The sequence below is a fragment of the Pogona vitticeps genome, chromosome 3, assembly GCF_051106095.1.
Source record: "Pogona vitticeps strain Pit_001003342236 chromosome 3, PviZW2.1, whole genome shotgun sequence".
NCBI lineage: Eukaryota > Metazoa > Chordata > Lepidosauria > Squamata > Agamidae > Pogona > Pogona vitticeps.
In genome coordinates, this window is record NC_135785.1 from 194,455,196 (window position 1) to 194,478,700 (window position 23,505).

Below are 23,505 nucleotides of genomic sequence, written 5' to 3' on the forward strand. Positions count from 1 at the left end.
ACTTGTTTCAGTCCACTAAAAGTGGCCACACCAAGGGAGGCCAAAAAGGTGACAACAAGTAATCAGGCCTTTTGATGGTAGTCTCTAGTCTTTGGAATAAGTTGCCAGGTCAGAAATATGTCAGGCTCCTTTCCTCCTTATGTTCAGAAAATTGGTGAAAACAGATTTATTCAAAGCTGCCTTCAACAAATAATTCTTGTGGATGATATTAATTTTAATGTTAATTTGAATTTTCAAGGGGGGGATGAAAATCAGACATACACTGTTGTTCACCATATTGCTGAATGTACGTTGGTATGTGGGGTTTTGTGAGGCTTACGTTTTAAGCTGAAAACTGACCAGAGTAGTGCTCACACTGATAGGGTAATATATTGGACAGAGAAATTATGTGTGTGTTTTTTAAGGAGTTTTGAGAATTGGTTCTTCTTCATAGGCATCCTTCAGTCTTGAGAGACTATGGTAACGTGCTCTGTATGGAGGACTTTGATGCTGTATGTAAAGCTGGAGGGTCCTCTCGAGAGCACAAAGCCTGAGTAAAATAATATGGAGGATAGGCTGTTACCCAAGCAGCAAATCCCCCCTCTCCACATCACTGAAATAGCCCAATGGAAAGGCAAGAGCCAATACAGCTGGTTCTAGCGATGTTGCAGGAGTTGCCAGAACGACACAAACTAACTCTGGCTCTGGATTTTGCCTCGAGGTTAACCCCTGAAGCCTTTTCCATCAGTTAATATACCCACAAGGCAGTGGAGTTTGGAATCGGAGTTTTCCTTCTCCTAGATGGGCTACCTTCCCAGGCTGACGCGTCCCACCTACCCGGCCTGCTCCCTCGCCACACGAGTGATGGTGGCGCCTCCTCCTCCTGGATGTTGTCTATTGTGTATAGTATATTTATGTGCATTGAATGTATTCTTTATTTTGTGCTAGTTGTGACGGCTGTTTGTTTTGTTCATTTAGGTATGTTTGTTGCAAAAAATTTTTTGCAGTTTCTTTTCTATATATATTACAGACATTTCCTTTATTTATTTATTTATTTATTTATTTATTTATTTATTTATTTATTTATTTATTTATTTATTTATTTATTTATTTGCCGCCCATCTAGACATAGTCTACTCTGGGCGAAAAGTTATTTGGGAGAAAAGTTATTGTTAAAATCTGATGGTACCCTATATAAGGCATTTTGAAATTTGCCGATTTAAAGTTTTTTAAAATACTCAGATCAGTGGTGAATATCCAGTTCAGGGTGCTTCTAAGACGGTAGAGGACCTTCTTTCTGATGAGGACTTTCGGCAACAAAGAGGGTTGTTCATGGATAATTTATTATTAGCCTTCTTACTTGCAAAAGATCAGCAAGCCCAGCAGGTGCAGGTCATGTCTATGCCATCTCTGTGGGGCTCCATAGATATTCTACTAGAAAGAATTCAGCTGCTTTTCTTAACATCTCTTCATCTCTGACTTACTTCTCAGTGCTCTGAGACATCGTGTCTGTGTCTGCAAATGTCATGTGGGAGTGACTGATACAGCTAGCCCTGAGAAAGTCAGAGGTACTTGCCTTTGAACAAAAACAGTACAGTGGTGCCCCGCATAGTGAGGTTAATCCGTTCCGGATTAACCCTCGCTATGCGAAATCGTCGCTAAACGGGTAGGGAAAATGTATTGAAACACATTAAACTTAGTTTAATGCGTTCCAATACCTTTCTTACTTACCCGTTCAGCGAGGATTCCAATTGCCGGCAGCCATTTTCGCGCCTTCGCTAAGCGAGGGCACGGCATGAAAACAGCTGCCGGCAGCCATTTCCGGGCTGCCGGCAGCCATTTTGGAGCCGCCGAACAGCTGTTCGGCGGCTCCAAAATGGCCGCCGCAATACCCGATCTTCGCAATGCGGGTTTTCCCCATTGCGACGATCGGGTATGTTTCCGTATAGCGATCCCGAAAAAGGGATCGCTATACGGAAACATCGCTATACGGTGCACTCGTTAAGCGAGGCACCACTGTACTTGACAGAAACGAGTCTTTTTTTTATTGTCCTTCCAGTATGAAGTGGGCAGGACTAGAAGGCATTTATCCAAGGCCATTTTTAGTCTAAACTTTGTAGGTTGCATTTCCTTTTGAAGAAGTCAACACCTAATCCAAAGTGTCTATAAGCACAAAGCAATAGAAGAGAACTAGCCGTCACAGTAAATGTCAGTAAAACACTGAACATGCTATGCCTCTCAGTAGAATTTCTATACCAGTTTAGACCAGTGGTTCTCAAACTGGTGTCTGCAGATGTTCTTGAACTGCAGTTCCCAGAAGCCTTAATCACTTGCTGTGCTGGCCAGGATTTCTGGGAGTTGAAGGCCAAGAACATCTGGAGGGCCACAGTTCAACACCACTGGTTTAGACTTTATTTATGATAGTCGCTGTTTTATGCATTGAGCACAGTCAGCTCAAGAAAAATGCACAAGTCTTTTTTTTTTCCTTAGAAGAGGCACCAATTACAGAATTGATCATGCTCAGTCTGCTACTCTAGTGTACTTAGTATCCATGGAATATAAAAATGGTGAATTTTATAGGTAAAATGTATACAAAGACAATGGAATTCATTTATCCGTATCTTTATGTGTGAAATGCTGCCTCAGCAATGGTGGAGTCACGGTAGTGCTTTCACACATGCTTTCTCTCATATCAGTGTTTCTCTAGGCCTGTTTCATATTTTGAATAAAATGCAGCTTTGTGTGTTTAGTAATAAGGTAGCATGTAATTTGACTGCATTTTAATCATGCTGAATCTGCCTCTTTGCTGACTTGACTCCCTGTGTTAACAAAGACTGCATTCCTTCTTGTGTTACAGGAATTTCCAGCCAAGGGTGCTAAATATGGATAGTGGTAAGTCTGTGTGTGCTTGTTCATGTGCATCTGTACATTAGCGATACCATTCATGCCAAAAAGCATATCATGCTGTAGCAGTATTTTTCTCCCAGATATGTTTGGCACCTATCCACAGTAACATCACCCATAAGATTCTTGTCTTGTCACCCCACTGACGGTTGTGGTGGGCAAAATGCAAGCAGGGCTCCTCAGATCTGGCAATAAGTGGACTTCCACAGTCAAATTTTTAGGATTTAATTATGCCTAGCTGCATATAAGACCTCTTCCAAGTCCACCCCGATGTAGGGTAGAATTCCACTTCAGGCTGAGCTTTGAAGCCAGGAAATTATTTTGCCATTTCAGAAGCTCAGCATATGAAATATCCTCTTAAGATACATAGTATATGTACAGAATTTAAGAAAACTGTGAGGAGTCTGAGTTGATTTGTGCTGAAATTTGCAACTCTGGGACACCTAAGGGAATAGTAGATATGTATTCTCCACAGGCAAGGTATTTGGTGGTATACAGTGGTGCCCTGCATAGCGACATTAATCAGTTCCAGGAAAAATGTCGCTATCCGGAAACATCGCTATGCGGGGGGGGGAACCCCATAGGAACGCATTAAACTCTGTTTAATGCGTTCCTATGGGGACAAAACTCACCAGTAAGAGAAGATTCCCCATCCGGCTGCCATTTTCGCCGCCTCGGTAAGCGAGGGCAGGGCGCGAAAACGCTGCGGGCGGCCATTTTATTCTTCCGGTGGCCATTTTGGAACTGCTGATCAGCTGTTCTGCAAACATCGCAATGCGAAGATCGGTAAGCGAAACGCTTACTGATCATCGCAATGCGATGTTTTGCCACCTAAAACAGGTTTCTTATCCAGGTACAGTACTATCCAGAGTCAAATCTCCCTAGATTTCAAAATCAGATTGAGTGTGTTTAGGGTTGCTTGAGAAAAGCAAAGTGATGCCTTTTACCAGTGAATAAGTAGCATGTGATACTCAGTGTGATGTGATGGACAGAGTGATGGACTGTGATTCAAGAAACCTGGGTTCAAACCTGCCTTTCATCATGGGAACTCATTGGAGAGGGTGTCACTGGTCAAACCACTCCTTATATATGTAGCTTACCTTGAAAGCCCTATTAGAGTTGCTATATATCAGGTAATTATTAGCTGGAGACATAATTGAAAAAAATAAATAATTTTAAATATTCAGGAGATACAGTGGGGTCTTGACTTGAGAACTTAATCCATATTGGAAGGCAGTTCTCAAGTCAAAAAGTTCTCAAGTCAAATCTGCATTTCCCATAGGAATGCATTGAAAACCATTTGATCCGTATCTGCTCTTTTCCGTCCATAGAAACTAATGGGAAGCTGCTATTCTGCCTTCGACCACTAGAGGGGGATATTTTATTTCTTTTTTTCTTAGGTCAAGAAAGGTTCAGGGAAGGCCGGGAAAAGACAGTCCAGGCAGTACCAGGCAGTCTGAAGACTCCCAATCCACTCTCTAAACGCTGGGAGGAGTGAGGAAGCAGACAGGCACCCTTTTCACTGGCCAACAGTTAACTGAAAGTTCAAATTTTGCACTTTCCCTGCCTCCCACGTGGGTTTTTTTTTTCAGTTCTTAACTCAAATCTAAGTACTTAAGTGTGAAGGAGCTGAAGGCAGTGTGCCGTCCTCTGGTGGGAAAGAAGACGTAGAGGAAGGAGGATGTGTGGAAGGGGTGTTAATAGAGTTAGATCAAACGGAGATACTGACTGAAAGAGCTGCGGAGGTGTGTCTTGTAGAAGAAGGAGGGGAGGAGTTAGATTTAATTATATGGGAGGAGATAAAAGAGGAAAAAAGCGTGCGCGATTTTAGAACCTGGACAGATCTAAACCCTGACAGACCTAGGCACCGAGGGGTGCAAACGGAACCCATTCTCGGAATAAGCCAAGGGACTGATGTAACCCCGGGATTCCCCAACTTGATTACAGGAGGTGGACTGCTCCCAGACCCAGTAGCCACAGGGGCCAAGGGCAGAGGCATTGAACCTCTCGAATGGAAGGTATCGGTTTTCCCCCTGAATTACCCTGGTGGGGGGCGGCGGGTAATTCGCCCTGGCCCGGAGTTCCAGAAGAAGCCTTTGGAGGGCGATTGGGCCCGCCACCCGTGCTGCGGCACGGTGTGCGCGGTGAGGAGCGCGCCCATAAGGCAGATGACGGACCGAGAGAAGTTTGGGCCGGCTCCCTATTAGGGGATCCTGATGTTCCACTTAGTGTTCGCCCTAAGAAATATAATCTGTTGCCGGATCACCTGTTGCAAGATCCTTTTGATTCACGCGAGTTGCGAACTGTTTGTAATAAAAATATTGTTAATGAAAATCCCGAGGAGCCTCCTCGTCTTTTTCCCGCCTTCACCACTAGCGCCCCCCCCCCGCCGGAGAAGGACTTTCTTACACTGGCGCCCAACGTGGGGCGGGGGCTGCGCAGAAGGCGGGAAATGAGGAATGGCTGAATCTACGCGAGTCTATGGACCGGCAAGCAAGGTTGATAGAGAATTTAGTGGAGCAGCAAACGTTGATGGCTAGACAAATAAGGAGGCAAGGGTCAGAGGAGGAGAAAATGGAGAGACCGGCGGCGGCAGTGAGAGGGGGTTTGATAGCAGGACCAGCCCCCATCCGTATGCAAAAGATGACGAATTCTGACGACCCAGAGGCGTATTTGCATACCTTTGAAAGGGTGGCTGTAGCAGCAGGATGGCCAAAAGAACAATGGACACTTATTCTGATCCCATGCCTCACTGGGTTATTACAAGAAGTAGTGGACACTTTGAGTGCCCAGGAAGCTGCGCAATATGAAATGGTAAAAAAGGCAATATTGTGTACTTTGAACCTGACAGAAGAGACTTATCGTAAAAGGTTGAGGGAACTCAAATGGAAGCCGGGCTCCCACCCGCGCACCGTAGCCCAACGAATGAGGGCGAATGCACTAAGGTGGCTGAAACCCAGTGGAGAAGACAGCGAGTGAATAGTAGATCTGGTCGTCCTAGAACAGCTGGTTCAAACACTAGGAACCGGCGCGAAAAACTGGCTCCAACGCAACAACCCTAAGACATTGGAGAAAGCGATTTCCTTATTGGAGGATTACTGCTTGACAGACGAGGCGGCAAAGGAAGGAAACACCCAGTGGGCGGAGAAAGCTAAACCACGCGGCGGAGAGGCTTCGCTTTCGGTTCCAAACTTTATTGCGCGGTCGGCTGCAGAGCAGAGTGGAACGCAGAAATCCAGGGGAAAAATGTTCGAGCCGTTTGGACCTAAATCAGTGCGCCCGGTAACAGTAGACCAACGGATCTATGCTCCCGGGACGGGATGGAGAGAGGGCAAGGATGGGCGCCCTATTTACACTCCGGGAGCTGGGGTACGCGAGAGCAAAGAAGGACGCCCCATCTGTTTCGCCTGTGGGGTTCCTGGCCACGTAAAAAAAAAATTGTCCGGGGGCTGATTGTTCATGGGTGGGGCTACTGGACAGACCCCCTCCCCCTAAAACGGAATCCTCAGAAAGGTGGGAGGTGGAAGCGTGGGTAAATGGGGAGCGGAAAAGAGCCTTAATAGACACGGGATGTGCTAAAACGCTGGTACGGGACTTACCCGGAGAGAAAAAACAGGAAGGATTGACTGTTCGCTGCATCCATGGGGATGTGAAGAAATATCTGACTTTATGGGCCACGGTGAAAGTAGGAAAGGACGAAAGGAGGATGAATATTGGAGTGGTACCTGGGTTATCAAGGGAAATGCTATTGGGGAGAGATTGGGTTGGGTCCAGAGATGTGGGGAAGATCAAAGAGGGCTTGCAAGGCGAACTTGAAAAGGCTGAAGATCAGTCCGATTTTTTGCAGCGTACGTCGCGGGAACAAATGAGGCTGATGCAGCAGGATGACGCATCGCTTCGGGAGCCGTTGCTGGCAGCGCAACCGGTGGGAACCACGTTAAAGGGTCAAACGGGATGGGAGTTGGACAGGGGTCTGTTGTATTGGGTAGAGAAAGAGGGAGAAAAGAGGCTGGTGGTACCCCTGAAATGGCGCAGAAAAGTATTGGAGTTAGCCCATGACATACCCTTGGCTGGGCACTTGGCAGAGGAGAAAATGGGGGCGCGAATAAAACAAAGGTTTTGGTGGCCAGAGATAGATAAAGAGGTCAGGGAGTATTGTGCCACCTGTCCCCAATGTCAAAAGACACAAAAACGGCCCTCTAAGGGTGCAGAATTGATACCGATGCCCCTTATGGATCAACCTTTTCAACGGATTGGCCTTGATATAGTAGGGCCGCTGGTAAAGTCAGCTGGGGGACATACCCACATATTAGTCCTGGTAGATTATGCGACCCGGTACCCAGAGGCTATACCTCTGAGGTCCACAACAGCCAAGGTAATTGCGCGAGAACTGATGCTGATTTTTTCACGGCTCGGTTTTCCTAAAGAAGTCATAACTGATCAAGGGACCAATTTTATGAGCAACACGTTAAGAGAGATGTGGCGCCTCCTAGAGGTCAAACCAATCCATACCGCCGTCTATCACCCGCAAACCAATGGCTTAGTGGAGCGTTTTAATAAAACACTCAAGGGTATGTTGAGAAAGTTGGTTATGGAAAAACCTAAGAGGTGGCATGTGTTAATAGCACCACTTATGTTTGCCATTAGGGAGGTGCCACAAGCGTCTACGGGTTTCTCTCCTTTCGAGTTAATGTATGGTTGGAATCCTCGGGGCATTCTGGATTTGGTGAAAGACAAATGGGAAGAGGGGGAGGATGATGCCCATATTACAGTGCAACATGTGATGGAGATGAGAGATCATTTGAAAACTGTCTTGGGCATTGCAAAGGAGCATTTGAGAACTGCCCAAGAAGGGCAGAAAAGGAGATATGACCAGAAAGTGAAAGTGAGAGAATTTCAACCAGGCCAAAAGGTCTTGCTCCTAATGCATGCTGAACAAGCTAAGCTGTTTGCTACGTGGCAAGGCCCTTATGAGGTAGTAAGGAAAGTGGGCCCTGTAGATTATGAAATATATATGCCAGACAAGACAAAGAAGAATGGGATATTCCATGTTAACTTATTGAAAGAGTGGAAAGAAAGAGAGGCCCTTTGGGGAGAAGTAGGAGAGGAATTTGGACCGGAGGCCCGCATGTGCCTAAATAAGGATTTGCGCTTGGAGGTGGATGAAATGTTAGAGGAGTATCAACAACAAGATTTGAGAAACTTGGAAAAGGAGTTTGAAGGGGTATTCTCAGGCATACCAGGCGAGACCAATTTAATTCAACATGAGATACATACGCCCCCGGGAATGGTGGCCAGAATGGGAGACCGCACCTGGCCATATCATCTTAGGGACACCATCAACGCAGAGGTAGAGGAGATGGAGAGACTAGGTGTAATAGAGCCCTCCCGTAGCCCGTGGCGGAGCTACCCTGTCTTAGTGCCCAAGCCAGATGGGCAGGTAAGAGTGTGCATCGATTTTAGACGGCTTAACGAGATGTCTAAATTCGACGCTTATCCGATGCCCAGGGTGGATGATCTATTGGAAAGGCTGGGAGGGTCCGTCTACCTGACCTCACTGGACCTCACTAAAGGTTACTGGCAAATTCCGTTACGTGAAGAAGACAGGGAGAAAACTGCATTTGTCACCCCAAAGGGGCTGTTCCATTTCAAAAAGATGCCCTTCGGGTTACATGGAGCAGCAGCCACCTTTCAGAGACTAATGGATCAGATATTAGAACCGGTGAAAGATTTCTCGGGAGTGTATATCGACGATATATTGATATACAGTAAAACTTGGGAGGAACATATGGATCACCTTAGAAAGGTGTTAAGAGAGATAGGGAAGGCGGGGTTGAAGATCAATCCCTCCAAATGCAAAGTAGCTAGGAAAGGAGTTAAATTTCTAGGGTTCTGCATAGAAGGAGGGAAGATTCAACCAGTCTCGGATAAGGTAGACAAGGTGGTGTCTTGGACTGTCCCGCGTGATAAAAAGGAGGTACAACAATTTCTAGGGCTAGCAGGGTATTATAGACAGTTTGTGCCTCATTTTGCAGAAGTAGCATCACCACTCACTGATCTAACGCGAAAAAGGAAAAAGGGGCATCTAGAATGGGGCCCGTTGGAACAGAGAGCGTTCGAAGAGTTAAAGGGGGTGTTGTCCTCCTTACCGAGTCGCTTTGCCCCTGATTTTTCTATTCCATTCATTTTACAGACAGATGCGTCAGACAGAGGTTTAGGGGCGGTCTTGTCCCAAAAGAAGGGAGAGATAGAATACCCTATAATGTATTTAAGTAAGAAATTGAGCGATCGGGAAAGGAAATATGCCACCATCGAAAAGGAGGCTTTGGCGGTTAAGTGGGCCATACATGCCTTACGGTATTATCTATTGGGAGCCCCCTTTCTTCTAGTAACGGATCATGCTCCCTTACAGTGGCTCAACCGCATGAAAGATACTAATCCAAGGCTCACTAGGTGGTATCTAAGCTTACAACCTTATTCTTTCCAGGTGCAATACAAGAAGGGTGCGGCCCATTCTAACGCGGACTATTTCTCTCGACAGGACAGTGGGGAACCTGATGCGGAGAAGAGGACGGCCCACTCGGAAGGGGGGGCGTGTGAAGGAGCTGAAGGCAGTGTGCCGTCCTCTGGTGGGAAAGAAGACGTAGAGGAAGGAGGATGTGTGGAAGGGGTGTTAATAGAGTTAGATCAAACGGAGATACTGACTGAAAGAGCTGCGGAGGTGTGTCTTGTAGAAGAAGGAGGGGAGGAGTTAGATTTAATTATATGGGAGGAGATAAAAGAGGAAAAAAGCGCGCACGATTTTAGAACCTGGACAGATCTAAACCCTGACAGACCTAGGCACCGAGGGGTGCAAACGGAACCCATTCTCGGAATAAGCCAAGGGACTGATGTAACCCCGGGATTCCCCAACTTGATTACAGGAGGTGGACTGCTCCCAGACCCAGTAGCCACAGGGGCCAAGGGCAGAGGCATTGAACCTCTCGAATGGAAGGTATCGGTTTTCCCCCTGAATTACCCTGGTGGGGGGCGGCGGGTAATTCGCCCTGGCCCGGAGTTCCAGAAGAAGCCTTTGGAGGGCGATTGGGCCCGCCACCCGTGCTGCGGCACGGTGTGCGCGGTGAGGAGCGCGCCCATAAGGCAGATGACGGACCGAGAGAAGTTTGGGCCGGCTCCCTATTAGGGGATCCTGATGTTCCACTTAGTGTTCGCCCTAAGAAATATAATCTGTTGCCGGATCACCTGTTGCAAGATCCTTTTGATTCACGCGAGTTGCGAACTGTTTGTAATAAAAATATTGTTAATGAAAATCCCGAGGAGCCTCCTCGTCTTTTTCCCGCCTTCACCACTAGCGCCCCCCCCCGCCGGAGAAGGACTTTCTTACATTAAGTCAAGTCAATATTTTCCTATGAGAGTGGTTCTTAAGTCAAAATGTTCTTAACTCAAGCCTTTCTTAAGTCAAGACCCCACTGTACCTTGCAGTCCTTGTTGCTCTGCACAATTTAATTTTAAAATGTTCCATTAGGTAAATTGGGTACTTCAGTTGTATTGCTGAGGTTCTTTTTCATAAAAGAGGGAAAACATATACCCTCAAATTTGTCAGTGAATAAAAGCCAAGTTTGACAATAAACTTGGACTCCAGCTTTGGAAAGTTCCTAGGAATTAGGAATCTACAGAGGAAATGCAGTCTCCTTTAAGAAAAAACTTCTGGTGCTTTGTGATGTGTATCTACTACAGTAACTTGAAACTTTGCGTGATCTTTTGCAGTAGTGGTTGTGCTTTTATTTCCAAATTTATTGGTTTGTTTTAATTACAGCTATGTGTGATCATGGTTGAAATTTGTATGTGTGCTTGTGGCTGAAATGGAAACTCAATTGGCTTTTCAACAGAAGATTTTTATTTTTTAGCCTACCTTAAAATAGTTTTAAATGTTACTATCTACTCCGATATTTTGTGATAGAGACAGTTAAAATGATGATAACTCAGCTTATTTTAACTGTGACCATGAAATCAATAATAAACATGAACTTATTTCTAAATAAAAACATTGTTTTATGCCAAACGTCTGACATTCTAAATATTCAATTTTCAAAATTCAATTAATTCCCTGTTTTCTGCAGTGTTCCTAACAGAGGCTAAAGCCAATTCAGTTTTAAAGAGGTATCCACGAGCTAATGGTCTTTTTGAAGAATTTAAGCAAGGAAATATTGAACGTGAATGCTTTGAAGAACGCTGTAACAAGGAAGAGGCAAGAGAAGCTTTTGAAAATGATGAGAAGACAGTAAGTTATTGTACATTATAGAGTTTGCTTCATAGGTTAACAGTTTATGTGACATTTTACATGGATTGCATATAAAATGAGCCTTGGGGCAGATTCTTACCATGAAGAATTAAGCCAGTTAAAAGTGATACTTTGCTCTAAGTCAGCTGCTTTCTCCTGAAATGTTAATCCAAAACTGGCCTCCAGCAGCAGATGACTTACTCTAGCTTCTTGGTACTCGACTCATTCCATAATTCACATGTATATGTATGTTTGATTAACCTGCATAAACAGAATTATCAAAACTTGGGGATTCAGACACAAGGTTGTGACTCAAAGGTGCCAGGCTGAAAAGTGTTGGCAAATAGTGTGACAGAATGTGGTAAATTTCACTGATTTCATTGAGACTTACACACTATGGTGTAATTGCTTTCAGAGAGGCTTACTCTCATGTAAATAGCTATAGAATTGACTATATAACATTTTACATTAATGTGGTATTTTGATCAATTTAGATTTTTTTCTTTTAAATTTTATTTCTATAACACTCATACATACAAAACAAACAAAAACATATGAAACAATCAAAAGACATATAAAACAAACAAAACATATAGGCAGGGAGGTATTTCACATTCAAACTTATCCATTATATGATTCTGACTACAACAGACCTTATGCCCTACTCCCATACTGAACCATACTATATCCATACTGTATCTATTCATACTATATTTCATATTCCTATTTCAAATATTTAGTTCAATATCTAACATCTTAAATTCATAGTAATTTTTATAGATTCTTTCTCCTGCATTTTCATCTATCCAATTATATTTCAGAGGATCAGAAAATTTAGATTTTTTTCTGACTGTGTTAACTCAAAGCTGTAGTTTCTTTTTCATGGCCTCTGAATGCACACATATGGGTATTGTCTGCGCCTGCGCTGACTCTCTCGGAAGATTCTAGAGCTAAAAGTAACAATTTTATGGTGTGATCCACCACGAGGTATATGCTTCTCCCACCCACCATCTTCCCCAGTTCCTTTTTTCCGCCGAGCTGAACGGTTCTCAGGAAACATTGAGCGCTTCGCTTTTTGCCTTCTGGCTATTTTTCTAGCCTCTTTTGAGCTTTTTGTTTGCTTATCTTTACTTTAATTGCCTATTTAGTGATCCTCCGCATCTTTTGTTTGCTTAATCGTCTTCCCGCGGTATTTATTCCCTTCTTTTTTTTCCCCTTTCCCTCCCCACTAGTCTTTTGCTTATGGCCTCACCGTCTCCTTTCAAACGTTGTACTACTTGTGCGAATAAAATCGCACTTTCCGACGGTCATAGCCAGTACCTTTTTTTGCCTGGGTGAGGAACATCCGACCCATTCGAGCCTTGAGTGTAAAAACCTAACCAAGCCAGCACTTAAGCAGAGGCTCCAAAGACTTCGGTCTTACCTTTGGCAAACGGCCATGAATCCTCCTACTGCTTCTTCGGAGGCTGCTAGATCTCCTGCTCTCTCAGCCAATAGGCTTCCAGCAGGCCAGTCTACCTCCGACTCTACGTCTGTGCTACCAGCTAAGGACACTGTTGAGAAAGCAAAGTCGTCTGGTAAGCACAAATTGCCCTCTTCGCAAAGATCTTGAGCACACGACCCAGGCCCCAAGAAAAATCCTAAGCCTGCTCCTAAGAAGCTCAGGAAGGACAGACTTCCCCACATGGAGCCCCCTCAGCCTTCCCTACCCTCCCCCGTCCTCGAGGAATCATGTAGAGAGGCCCCTGATTTAGCCTCAGACGGAGAGGATGTCCATGATGTCGCGCGCCCCCCCCCCACGATGCCGCTTCAAACTCCGAGCATTGGCCTCATTGGGGCTGCGCCATAGTCCAGCCCGGCCTCAGCCCATTCCAACCCTGACTCAGGGTGGGCAGCTGAAAGTTCGGCATCCGATAAGGAGGTTCCCCCTTCTCCCCCATGGAAGAGAACGGAAAAACAAAAGCACCTCTCTCCACCAAGGTCTGTGGCATCGCAAGGCGATTTCTGCTCCTTCCCCATGGTACCGTATCAGAGTTTTGACCCCTACATCTGGCAAACCCTGTATGAAAGGTACCAGTCTGAACAGGCTAAACGGCCCCGAACGACGCCGGACCTCTCCCTGGCCGCCCCTTTTATGGACTCAAACCACCTCCACGCGTCCACTTCTGTCCCGGCAGTCTCGGCTCCATCTGCATGCCTTTCTGCCCCATCTAAGTTGACCTCACTATCTCAAAAGTGAGACGAAGCTCGCAAGGCTGTACCTTCACGTCCTGCACCTCCGATGCCACCTCAAGACCCTTTCGGGGTCATGCTGACTCAACGACACCAAGCCCCCATGACAGAGGGTTTTGGTCAGTCAGACTACCCTTCATCTCCAGGCTCTCCTGCATCTTCGGAGGCACAACACTCTCAGTCCTCTCATGAACCCGAGCTACCTCCCCTGCTTCCAGATACAAGGGATAGCCATGCTTCGTCTACTTTGGACGACTTCTTCTCCTACTCTATCCTTATCTTCCAAATGGTACAAGCTCTGCATCTCGATACCGAACAGCCCCGTCTGCTGATGCCGACCCAGTGTTCGACGACATCAATCAGGAGCATCCCACTCCTTTGAGTCTCCCTTTCAATAAGTCTATCCTTCAACTTATTAAAGACACTTGGGGGAAACCCCCTTCTACTATACAAATCTCTCACTGTACCAATGGCCTCTATAGGACCCATGGTGTCGATGCCGAATTCCTCAATAAACATCCAGTGCCTAACCCCATCATCGTTGAGTCCAGTCAAGCTCGAACCCATGCCAGGTCTAAACCTACCCTGGCCAATAAGGATGGCAGAAAAGTTGACACATTGGCGAAACAAGTTTACTCTTTCCAATCCTTTTTGCTCAGAAGTATTAGCTACCAGGCAACCATGGGCGCCTTTCAGCGTCATCTCTGGAACCAAGTCCTTCCTCTAATTGATGTGGCCCCTGAACCCATGAGATCTGATCTCATCAATATCCATTCTCAAGCCATTTCTTTGGCCAAGTACCAGAGGATTGAGGCGCGACACTCCGCTGAGGCCGCTTCTAAGACGTTGGTCACCTCCATTTGCATTTGACGCCATGCCTGGCTCAAGTCCTCCACGATCTCAAATGACACCAAGTCAAGAATCGAGGACTTGCCCTTTGACGGTGCCGGCCTGTTCAATTCAACAACCGATGACACCATGGAGGACTTCCATAAGAAGCGCAAGACTGCACGCTCTTATTCTAATCAGCCTTCTACCCCCTAACAACGACCCTTTTACCACTCGGGCCAGTTTTACCCCAAGCAATATCAAAATCAAAGGTTCCATCAAACTGACAGGTCCCTACCTGCCCCTCAACCTTTGATGGCATTGTACCGGCCTCAAAACACTCCTCGTCAATGTCAATCCTTTTGTAAAGGACAGTGAAAGGGTAAGCAATATTGACAACTACCTTTGCCTCCCTTTTCTGACATTTCTCTTTGCCCACTGAACTGTACCAGACTGGCCCCATTTTTCCATCGTTGGCAAGCCATTACATCAGACAAATGGGTTTTATCTATCATAGCGTCTGGCTACCTCATAGAATTTTCCAAACTTGCCTCCTTTGGGGTTCATTCGGTACACCCCCTACTACTCTGCCCTGCAGGACGAGGTTACTAAACTTCTCCAAAAACATGCCATTTTGCCGGTCTCTACTTTGGACTCTCACAACGGTTTCTACTCAAAATACTTTACTGTTCCTAAGAAAGATGGAGGTCTTCGCCCCATCCTCGATCTCACTCATCTCAACCGTTTCATATCTCCCCGTATATTCCGTATGCTCACACTGGACTCTATTATCCCTTTGCTTTCGCAGGGAGACTGGTTCATAATTATCGACCTGCAGGACGCCTATTTTCTTGTCTACATTCAGACCAACAAAAATTCCTCAGATTCCATTTCAACGGCATCGCTTCCAATTCTGTGCCCTCCCATTCAGGCTCTCTACCGCCCCCCGGACTTTCACCAAGTGCATGGCACCGGTAGCCGCCTTCCTCCGCCTGCAGGGAATAAACATTTATCCCTACATTGACAATTGGTTGATAGTGGCGACATCGTACCACGACGCCATAAAGGCACGAGACACAACTCTCCATACTCTTCAAAGTCTAGGTCTCAAAATCAACCTCGAAAAATCATACCTGATCCCAAAACAAACAGTAAAGTTCATCGGCATGAACATAAACTCCCTCCACGCAAGAGCTTTTCTGCCTCCAGAAAGAATCGCAAAACTTCAAAAGGCTGTCTGCCTTTTCCAAACCCATCACTCTGTTTCGGCGCATCACACCCAACATCTCTTAAGACTCATGGCATCGACGACGGCCGTCATCCAACACGCCAGGCTCAAAATAAGGTCTCTGCAGGCATGGTTTCTCTCCCTGTTCAACCCAGTGGCAGACCTCCCGTCCTCACTACTGTCGGTAACATCGGAGCTAGCCTCCCAACTCGACTGGTGGACTTGCCCAACCTCCTCATCGGCAGACCTTTCTCTCCCCCCCAGCAACCTTCCATACAGGTCACAACTGACGCCCGCCCCACGGGATGGGGTGCCCACTGCCTTCAGCACACAGTCCACGGGCTCTGGTCAACACAAGAACTGCCACTTCACATAAACCATCTGGAACTGTTGGCAATCATCAAGGTGTTCCATGCCTTTCTCCCCCTGATCCAAGGACAGGTAGTGCAGTTGGCAACAGACAACACCACTGCACTCTTCTATGTCAACAAGCAAGGAGGTATCCACTCCCCTTCTCTGCTCTACCTAGCTGTCGACCTCTGGGAGTGGTGCTATTCCAACCATGTTTTCCCTATTGCTGTCCACATTTCCACCGACGACAACACCTTGGCTGATCGGCTCAGTCGGCTTCCGACAAGAACTCATGAATGGACCCTGAACAATGTCATATTCCAGAGGCTATGCTGACAATGGGCCACGCCTTCAATAGACCTCTTTGCATCCAATGCCAACAAGAAATGTGCCCGATTCTGGTCCAGAGCAGGAAGGGACAGCACCTCTCTGGGAGATGCATTCTTGATGGGCTGGTCTCACAATCTTCTCCACATATTTCCCCCTCTACCTCTCATCCAGAGGGTAATCGTCTGTCTCTGGCACGACGATGCCAACGAGATCCACTGGCCTCACCAGCCATGGTTCACTCACCTGGTATCGATGTTGTTGGACATGCTCCGTCTTCCTCTCCGCCCAGATCTCCTCTCGCTTGACCACGGCCTCGTCCTTCACCCCGTCGTCTCTCTCAGTCTTGCAGCTTGGAGGATACTCCCGACGTCATGAACGTTCTTCTTCGGGCTCGCAAACCTTCCACTACTCTCCTATATGAGAACAAATGGAAGTCCTTTCTAAAATATACTCAGGACAATGACTTACCTGCTGTACTTGTATCTTTGAAGACCCTACTCACTTACCTCCTTCATCTCTTCAGTTTCGGTCTCTCCCAGTCCACACTGAAGGTCTACCTGTCAGCCATCATGGCTCATCAACCGAACGACTCCCCTTCCTCCAAGTTGTTCTCTCACCCAACTGTCAAGAAATTCCTCAAAGGGCTCAACAACATTCGCCCTCCTCAACAACATATCACCCCCCAGTGGTCACTGCAACTGGTTCTTAACACCTTGATGCGGACTCCATTCGAGCCCATGGCGTCTATCGACCTCAAATTCCTGACCCTTAAATTGGCCTTCCTCGTTGCAATCACGTCAGCCAAACGAGCTAGCGAGCTCGCAGCTCTCCAAGCCGATCCTCCCTTTATCCAGTTTCACCCCGATAAAGTGACTCTTTACTTTGATGTTTCCTTTCTCCCGAAGGTGGTCTCCGACTTCCACCTCAACCAACCCATCATACTGCCATGCTTTTTCAGATCTCCTTCCTCGTCCCTGGAACATATGCTCCATAACCTCGATGTCAGACGTGCCCTGGCCTTCTATGTCAAAAGGACAAAAATTTTCAGAAAGTCCAATAAACTTTTTCTTTGCTTTCACGGCCCAAACAAAGGGGCCCCGGCCTCCTCTCAATCCATAGCACGCTAGATAGTACAAATTATTTCCCTGACTTACAACTTGTCAGGGAAATCCCCTCCAGAACATTTGACAGCTCATTCAACCAGGGTACTGTCCACCTCTACTGCCTTTCAACGTGCCACCGAGGTTCCTGACATCTGTCGTGCTGCTACATGGTTCACGTTTGTCAAACACTACCAGTTGGACGTCAGAGCACACCAAGATGCTGCATTTAGCAGAGCTGCCCTGTCATCCTTCTTACCGTGACGACCCACCAACCGGTAAGTGCAGCTTGCTAGTCACCCATATGTGTGCATTCACAGAGGCCATGAAAAAGAAAAAGAGGTTACTTACCTGTAACCATAGTTCTTTGAGTGGTCCTTTGTGAATTCACACAACCCGCCCATCCTTCCCCTCTATCTGTCACGGGTTAATTATGTAATTAGTTAATTCTTTCCTTCATACCCGGCGGATAAAATTCAGGAACTGGGGAAAATGGTGGGTGGGAGGAGCATATACAGTGTTATTTCCAGGGAAACAAGGTATATTGAAATAATGGGAAAGATAGAGTCAACTAAAAATCCTTGCCTTCATAATCCTAATCATGTGAAGAGTCCCATAAAGAAGCTAGAACAGACCAGAGTTCCTTATTCTCCCACCATTGGATGCTGACTCCAAAATGTGCATGTTGATCAGACTGCCTTTGAAGGAACCTCTTTATGATTCTTTTTTGTTGCCCATAAAGGCTGCAGACAGTTGGGGTGCCTGTGCAGACTGACATGCTAGTTGCACAGAGCCCTTGCACGCAAACATCTGCTCTTGTGTACAGATTTCTCAAGAGTTTTCAGTATGTGGATGTTGGAGGAAAGGGGCAGAAGCAATAAGGATGAGGCAGAAAGTATAGGTCTTCTCCATCTTCACCTTGAGATTGCTTTGTTGAAATAACTTATTGATTGTGCTCTCCTCGTGCTGTACCTCGTGTGGTTTTTATATAATGGAATAATTATTGTAGGCTAACATGATGTACCCTTTTGAGTGAATCCCCCTGAATGCAAAACTGACTTCTGGAAAAAGTAAGCACAGAGTTGTAGTTCTGCTCTTGATTTTCACATGATTTCACGTATTGTTAGATGTCTATTTAGGGAATAGGACACAGAACCATTTGGGTTTTATTGTAACTTCATTTTTCAAGTGGAAGCATTTACTTTGTTAAGTGTTTTCTCAAGCTAAAAAGCAGTACATGTACATTGTGCCAGCTTCTTGATGATTTGGAATGCTGCTTTTCTACAGCTTTACTATAGTCTCAATCCACCTCTCTCCCCTGCAAATATGAGAAAGGAATGTGATCACAGTTTAGTGCATACACAAGTGCTAAGCACTTCTGATGTAGCTGGAACAAAAGTCTCCTTGTTAGAAGCCAAGTCAGAACTCTGTCAGAAGATGTCTCACTCAGCCCTATGGCAAATGCAGTCTTTTGGTACAACTAGCAACATAATTTTTTTAATCCGTACTAAATTTAATTAGAAAAGGAGGAGGTGCTTCAGAAAAGCCTTTTTTAAAAAAAAATCTGTCTTTTTTTTTAGATGGAATTCTGGAAAGAGTATATACATGGACTGCATGGAGAAAGTAACACGGGACACAACTGGTATCCATTTTACCTTGTCTTCCCATTAATTATTGGCCTTTTCATTATTCTCCTTATTGTGTTTGTCACCTGGAGATGCCTGTCCAAAAAGAAAATGCGTAGACAGTCCATGTATGCACACAGCAGAGCCAGAGAAGCCACAGGCAACAGAACTGTTGCTGAGGGTAGAAGCCCTCTTCCTCTGCCACTCAGCATTCTTCATTCCCCCCAGGAAGAAATGTTTGAAGGCAGTGGACAATCTCCAGGATACCTGAGTTACACGGATGGGTGTGGTGACTCAGTATCAGTCAGGTTGTCAAGCTGTGACCCACCACCATCGTATGAGGAAGTTGCCGCTGAAAACGGCATGAGAAGACATGACGCTGCCAATCACTTGGATCCACCTCCTCAATATGAAGACATTGTGAATAGCGTTTCCATTAAATGAAGCCAAAAGGGATTCTTGATTTTTAGCACTTTATTGCAGCTTCATGTTTATAAAATTTAAACAATATTAACCACTTTCTCTTTCTTAACTTTTGGTTTGCTCTGTGAAACTTTTCTCCCACCCTGGGGAAAGAAACTTATTTTTTGGTATGGTTGACCAAACTGCCAGAGAAGCTGCTTCTGTTGGCTAGTGTTTCCTTTCCGTATTGCTGAAAACTGGTCTTGTAAGAAGCATGAAGGGCTTGCTAATGGCAAAGTTACAAAAGGGAATCATACCAAAAAGACTAATATATTTTTTTGCCAGACACCTAGATCTTTCTTTTGTTCCTTGTTTCATAAGTAACAGAAACAAGCAAATCAACTGGCAGAAGTGGTGGCACTAATCTGTTTGCCTTTTGCAAACTTTTTGATGTACAGTGTGCTCAACTACTAGGTAAAAAATTGTATTATTGGGTGACTAACTATATTCAAGCAAACAGTAATAATCTCTGAATAGATTTTCTAATACTGAGACAGAGTTGCAATTAATTTGGTTCTTTCATGCAGCTAGAATTCTACCATCTACTAAAAAAAACTTGCAAAGCAGTTATGGAGAAGAGAAGGTGGGCACATATGATTAAGAAACAACGAGTGGCATAGCACTGAGTTCCTCTGGGTTGTTTTTGCAAAATTTGTGAATATGCAATAATTAAGTTGTTTTCCTGAGTAAGTGTTTCCCTTGCATTAACAAGAGACTGGTCTACTTTACAGTTCATGTTTACTTCTGATCTGCTGATCAGCTGAAGTGTACCTAATTAGTATTTGGCTGCACCTCACTGACTTGCCCTCAGTTCATTTGTTCTTGGTTTGTTTTGTTTTTTTTCTTTACAGGTTATGAAACGGCCTAATGTTCTGGGCTATCATATCTAATGCTGACTCAGGTGTGCTTTTTCATTTCAACAAAGAGCTTGTGTTCAGGCTGACTGTCTTCTGTGTTTTTGCATGTTGGCTTTTAAAAGCAGGTAAACGGCTTACGCTGACATAAAATCTGTGCCTGCTTAACACCTAGCTCAAGATTGTGGAATGGTATCACAATGTGAGTCATGTCTTGAGAGGGTGACAAGTTTTAAAATTTATTTCTCACAGCACTCTGGCAATTCTCAAAGGGAGACTAGCTTGTCCTGGTATATATTTGAGGAGTGACTGGTTTGTGCTTTAGTTGAATTAAATAAAACTGTGTAGGTTTGTATTTAATATATCATGTGAATGGGACAAAGCTTAAATATTCTCTGGTTGTTTGGAAAGTCACAAAATGTTGGTAACTGTGTTTTAATAGGAAGTACTTAAATCACAATATTTGTATCTAGTCCTCTGATTTTTTTGTGGCAGTATAAAAATGTGTATTCTTTCAGTGGACCTCCTTCCTACATTTTTATACATTTTACTTCTCAGACGGTGAAGGAAGTTGTGGTAGTAGGGGAATAAGTCTGTTTTTTGTGGAGCTTGAGGATCACCGCTAAAATTCATTAAGCTCTGGGGACACCTGCATGGTTTTTTCTCTTGAATATCACTTTCAGGGATATTTTAATAATGGGATTTTATTTTTCTATGGGATCCTTTCAATTTATGATGTGTTCAGGGTTCTTTTGAGTTCAGAAGAATGTTGATTGTGCTGAGTGTAGAACTAGATACTGGTAGCTATTCCAAATGTATTAAGTGGAATACAAATACTATGTTAGTTTGTCGATATTTACACACTCCCTCCTACCCCTTTTTTTCCTTCTATTTTCTTTATTTCTCTTGTCTTTCTCTCTCCCCTACACATTTTCCCAGTTGTTAAACCTTAAGATTCTTTTCAGTACTAGTAATTATAAATACATCACCAAGAAGCAGCTATTTAAGTTGGTTCTGGTTTTATGCGGTTCTGGTCCAGGGTGAAGAAGGTCCCAGGAAAATCATTTCTTGGGACAGAAGGCAAATTTTTAGCAACAATAGTTGCCACAAGTAGTGAATAAATTGACTCGGTTTTCACATAACTGGTCAGCCTGACCTCTCCCTTTGTGAAGAACATGCTTACTAACATAATCACAGTTATAAATCAATACACACACTGCATTCAAAAATTGGCTATAAAATAATTGTAAGCATTTAAATATATGTAGAAAAAAACTCACATTTGTTATCCTTAATTCATTTTGGGAGAGAGAATAATTGCTTTTATTATCAAAACAAACCACTTAACGTTGCTTATGTTGACTGTAAAATAGTACACTCTGATGAAAAATCTGCTAAAGCATCTAGTGCCAAAGGCCTTGTTTTAATTTCTTGCCTGCAAGTGTTCACTACACATTGTTAGTGGTTAGGCCACACTTCTCCTAAGCAGCTGCATAGATGGGAAATTCTAATAAAGTATTAACTCTCCAGGTGCTGATATTTTTACATTATTACAAAACACAAAGATGACTTAGGGCAGGGCAGATGGAAGATCTAAAATTCTGGCTGATTCTACTGTTGGACTTTATATTGTTGCCCATTGAAGAAAAGCTGCTCTGTTTTCATAGAATAGTTCTTGTTTGTTCCCATCTTACATACATGTTAGCTGTGTTGCGGTAATTTCAGTTCTATGAACTATTAAAAGAAAGACTTCCTGTTAGCATCTGTGTGTATGCGCTTAGAAGTTCCAGGTTGATCAAGCTTACTCATCTAATTTAATGATTTATACAGAGCTCTTATTTTTTCATAATATCCTTAACTATTTTTAAAATAAAATGTTGCCTTGCAATAGATACAAGTGAAATATACAACCTCACTTTTCAGTGTTTCAGAAGCTTTGAACATACTGACTGTTATAAAAGCAAAATATTATATTCTCTATATAGAGTGTATAACGTCATTATCTTGCAAAGCGCTAAATATTTTTAAGTTACTAAAGACCAATAAGAATGTAGAAGCCTTGGTTTTGTTTATAAAGGCTTAACTCCTGTGATGATTTAAATATGCAGACTATGAAAATAACTTCAGTTTGACTGCAGTATTAAACAGTTTACTGTATGGTTTACATTTAAATTATGCAATTTTAAAACAATTTTGAGGCTCCTGATATGCATAAATAAAGCTGTTTTTAAAAATCTGGTGCTACGAGATTTTGCTTGGTACAGGCTTGGGGGTTTCTTTCACAGCCTTAATAAGCTTAATTTGTCTGGAATAAGATGTGAAAGTTTGGTATGTGACTAAGAAAACCCAATAATGTTATAAACAGTTCTACAGACTAGAGTGTTAAATTATGTTGCTGAAACTGATTTTCAGAATAACACTAAACGCTTCACTAAACTACACGGGGATCTTTCTCAAAGTTGGAAATACCACAAAATTCTTATTTACACTGCAGAGTAATCAGATAACATTACTAGGCCTGTGCCATTCTTTGTTTGTTTGGGCTCTAGAGCCCAGAATTCTCCATTCTCCAGACCTACACCTAATTTGTGCTGGAGTGTGAGAAAGGTGGCGAGGCAGGAACCCCTCATGCTGGAGCGCAGTCCATCCTCGACCCAAGAGATAGAACAGAAGAAAGGGACACTTCCCAGATAGACCAAGCAGGGGAGCAGGGTAAGAGAAAGAAGAAGAACCTTTACTGTCATGTATGACGGGGATGGGAATTTATTTATTTATTTAACTATATGCCGCCCACTCTACCCAAAGGTCTCTGGGCGGCTTACAACAATAAAGGGGAGAGAGGAAGAAAAGGTGGCAAAAGAATCAGAGAGGCAGGGCCAGGGGAGATTATAAGAAGGGATGAGCCCTTACCCCCGGATGGGAATAGGTCTGGATGAAGGAACCTTGGACCAATAGATGGGAAAGAATCAAGGTTCCCAGGGCAGAGAAGATTACAGAAGAAGATCTGCCCTTCCTATTCGCCCTTCCTACTGGGGAGGAGTGGAGGAGAAATGGTTGTTGTGGGTTTTTCGGGCTCTTTGGCCGTGTTCTGAAGGTGTTCTCCCTAACGTTTCGCCAGTCTCTGTGGCCGGCATCTTCAGAGGACAGCACTCTGTGCTCTGGTGAGGAGAAAGTTAGGAGAGGGAGAAAGTAGAGGAAGAACGCATGGAGAGTTCTGGAGACAAAGATAGAGGAGAAGAGAAGGGATGGTCGGTATTGGATAGCCGGGAAGTGCCCAGTAGGATGATGTTCTACGAGGAGGGACCATTCTCTCATTACCGGACCCAGCAAC

General features: G+C 44.5%; 1 protein-coding gene across 1 annotated transcript in view; it reads left to right on the plus strand.

Moving 5' to 3' along the window:
- The window catches only part of PRRG1 (proline rich and Gla domain 1), a 34,928-nt gene extending 12,520 nt beyond the window's left edge, over positions 1–22,408 (plus strand). The window contains exons 2-4 of the mRNA XM_078390488.1: positions 2,837–2,871; positions 11,004–11,164; positions 18,814–22,408. Of these exons, the coding sequence (XP_078246614.1) occupies positions 2,862–2,871; positions 11,004–11,164; positions 18,814–19,302 (660 nt within the window). The 5' untranslated portion in view covers positions 2,837–2,861 and the 3' untranslated portion in view covers positions 19,303–22,408. The remainder of the gene's footprint in view (positions 1–2,836; positions 2,872–11,003; positions 11,165–18,813) is intronic.
- The last annotated feature ends 1,097 nt before the right edge of the window (positions 22,409–23,505 follow it).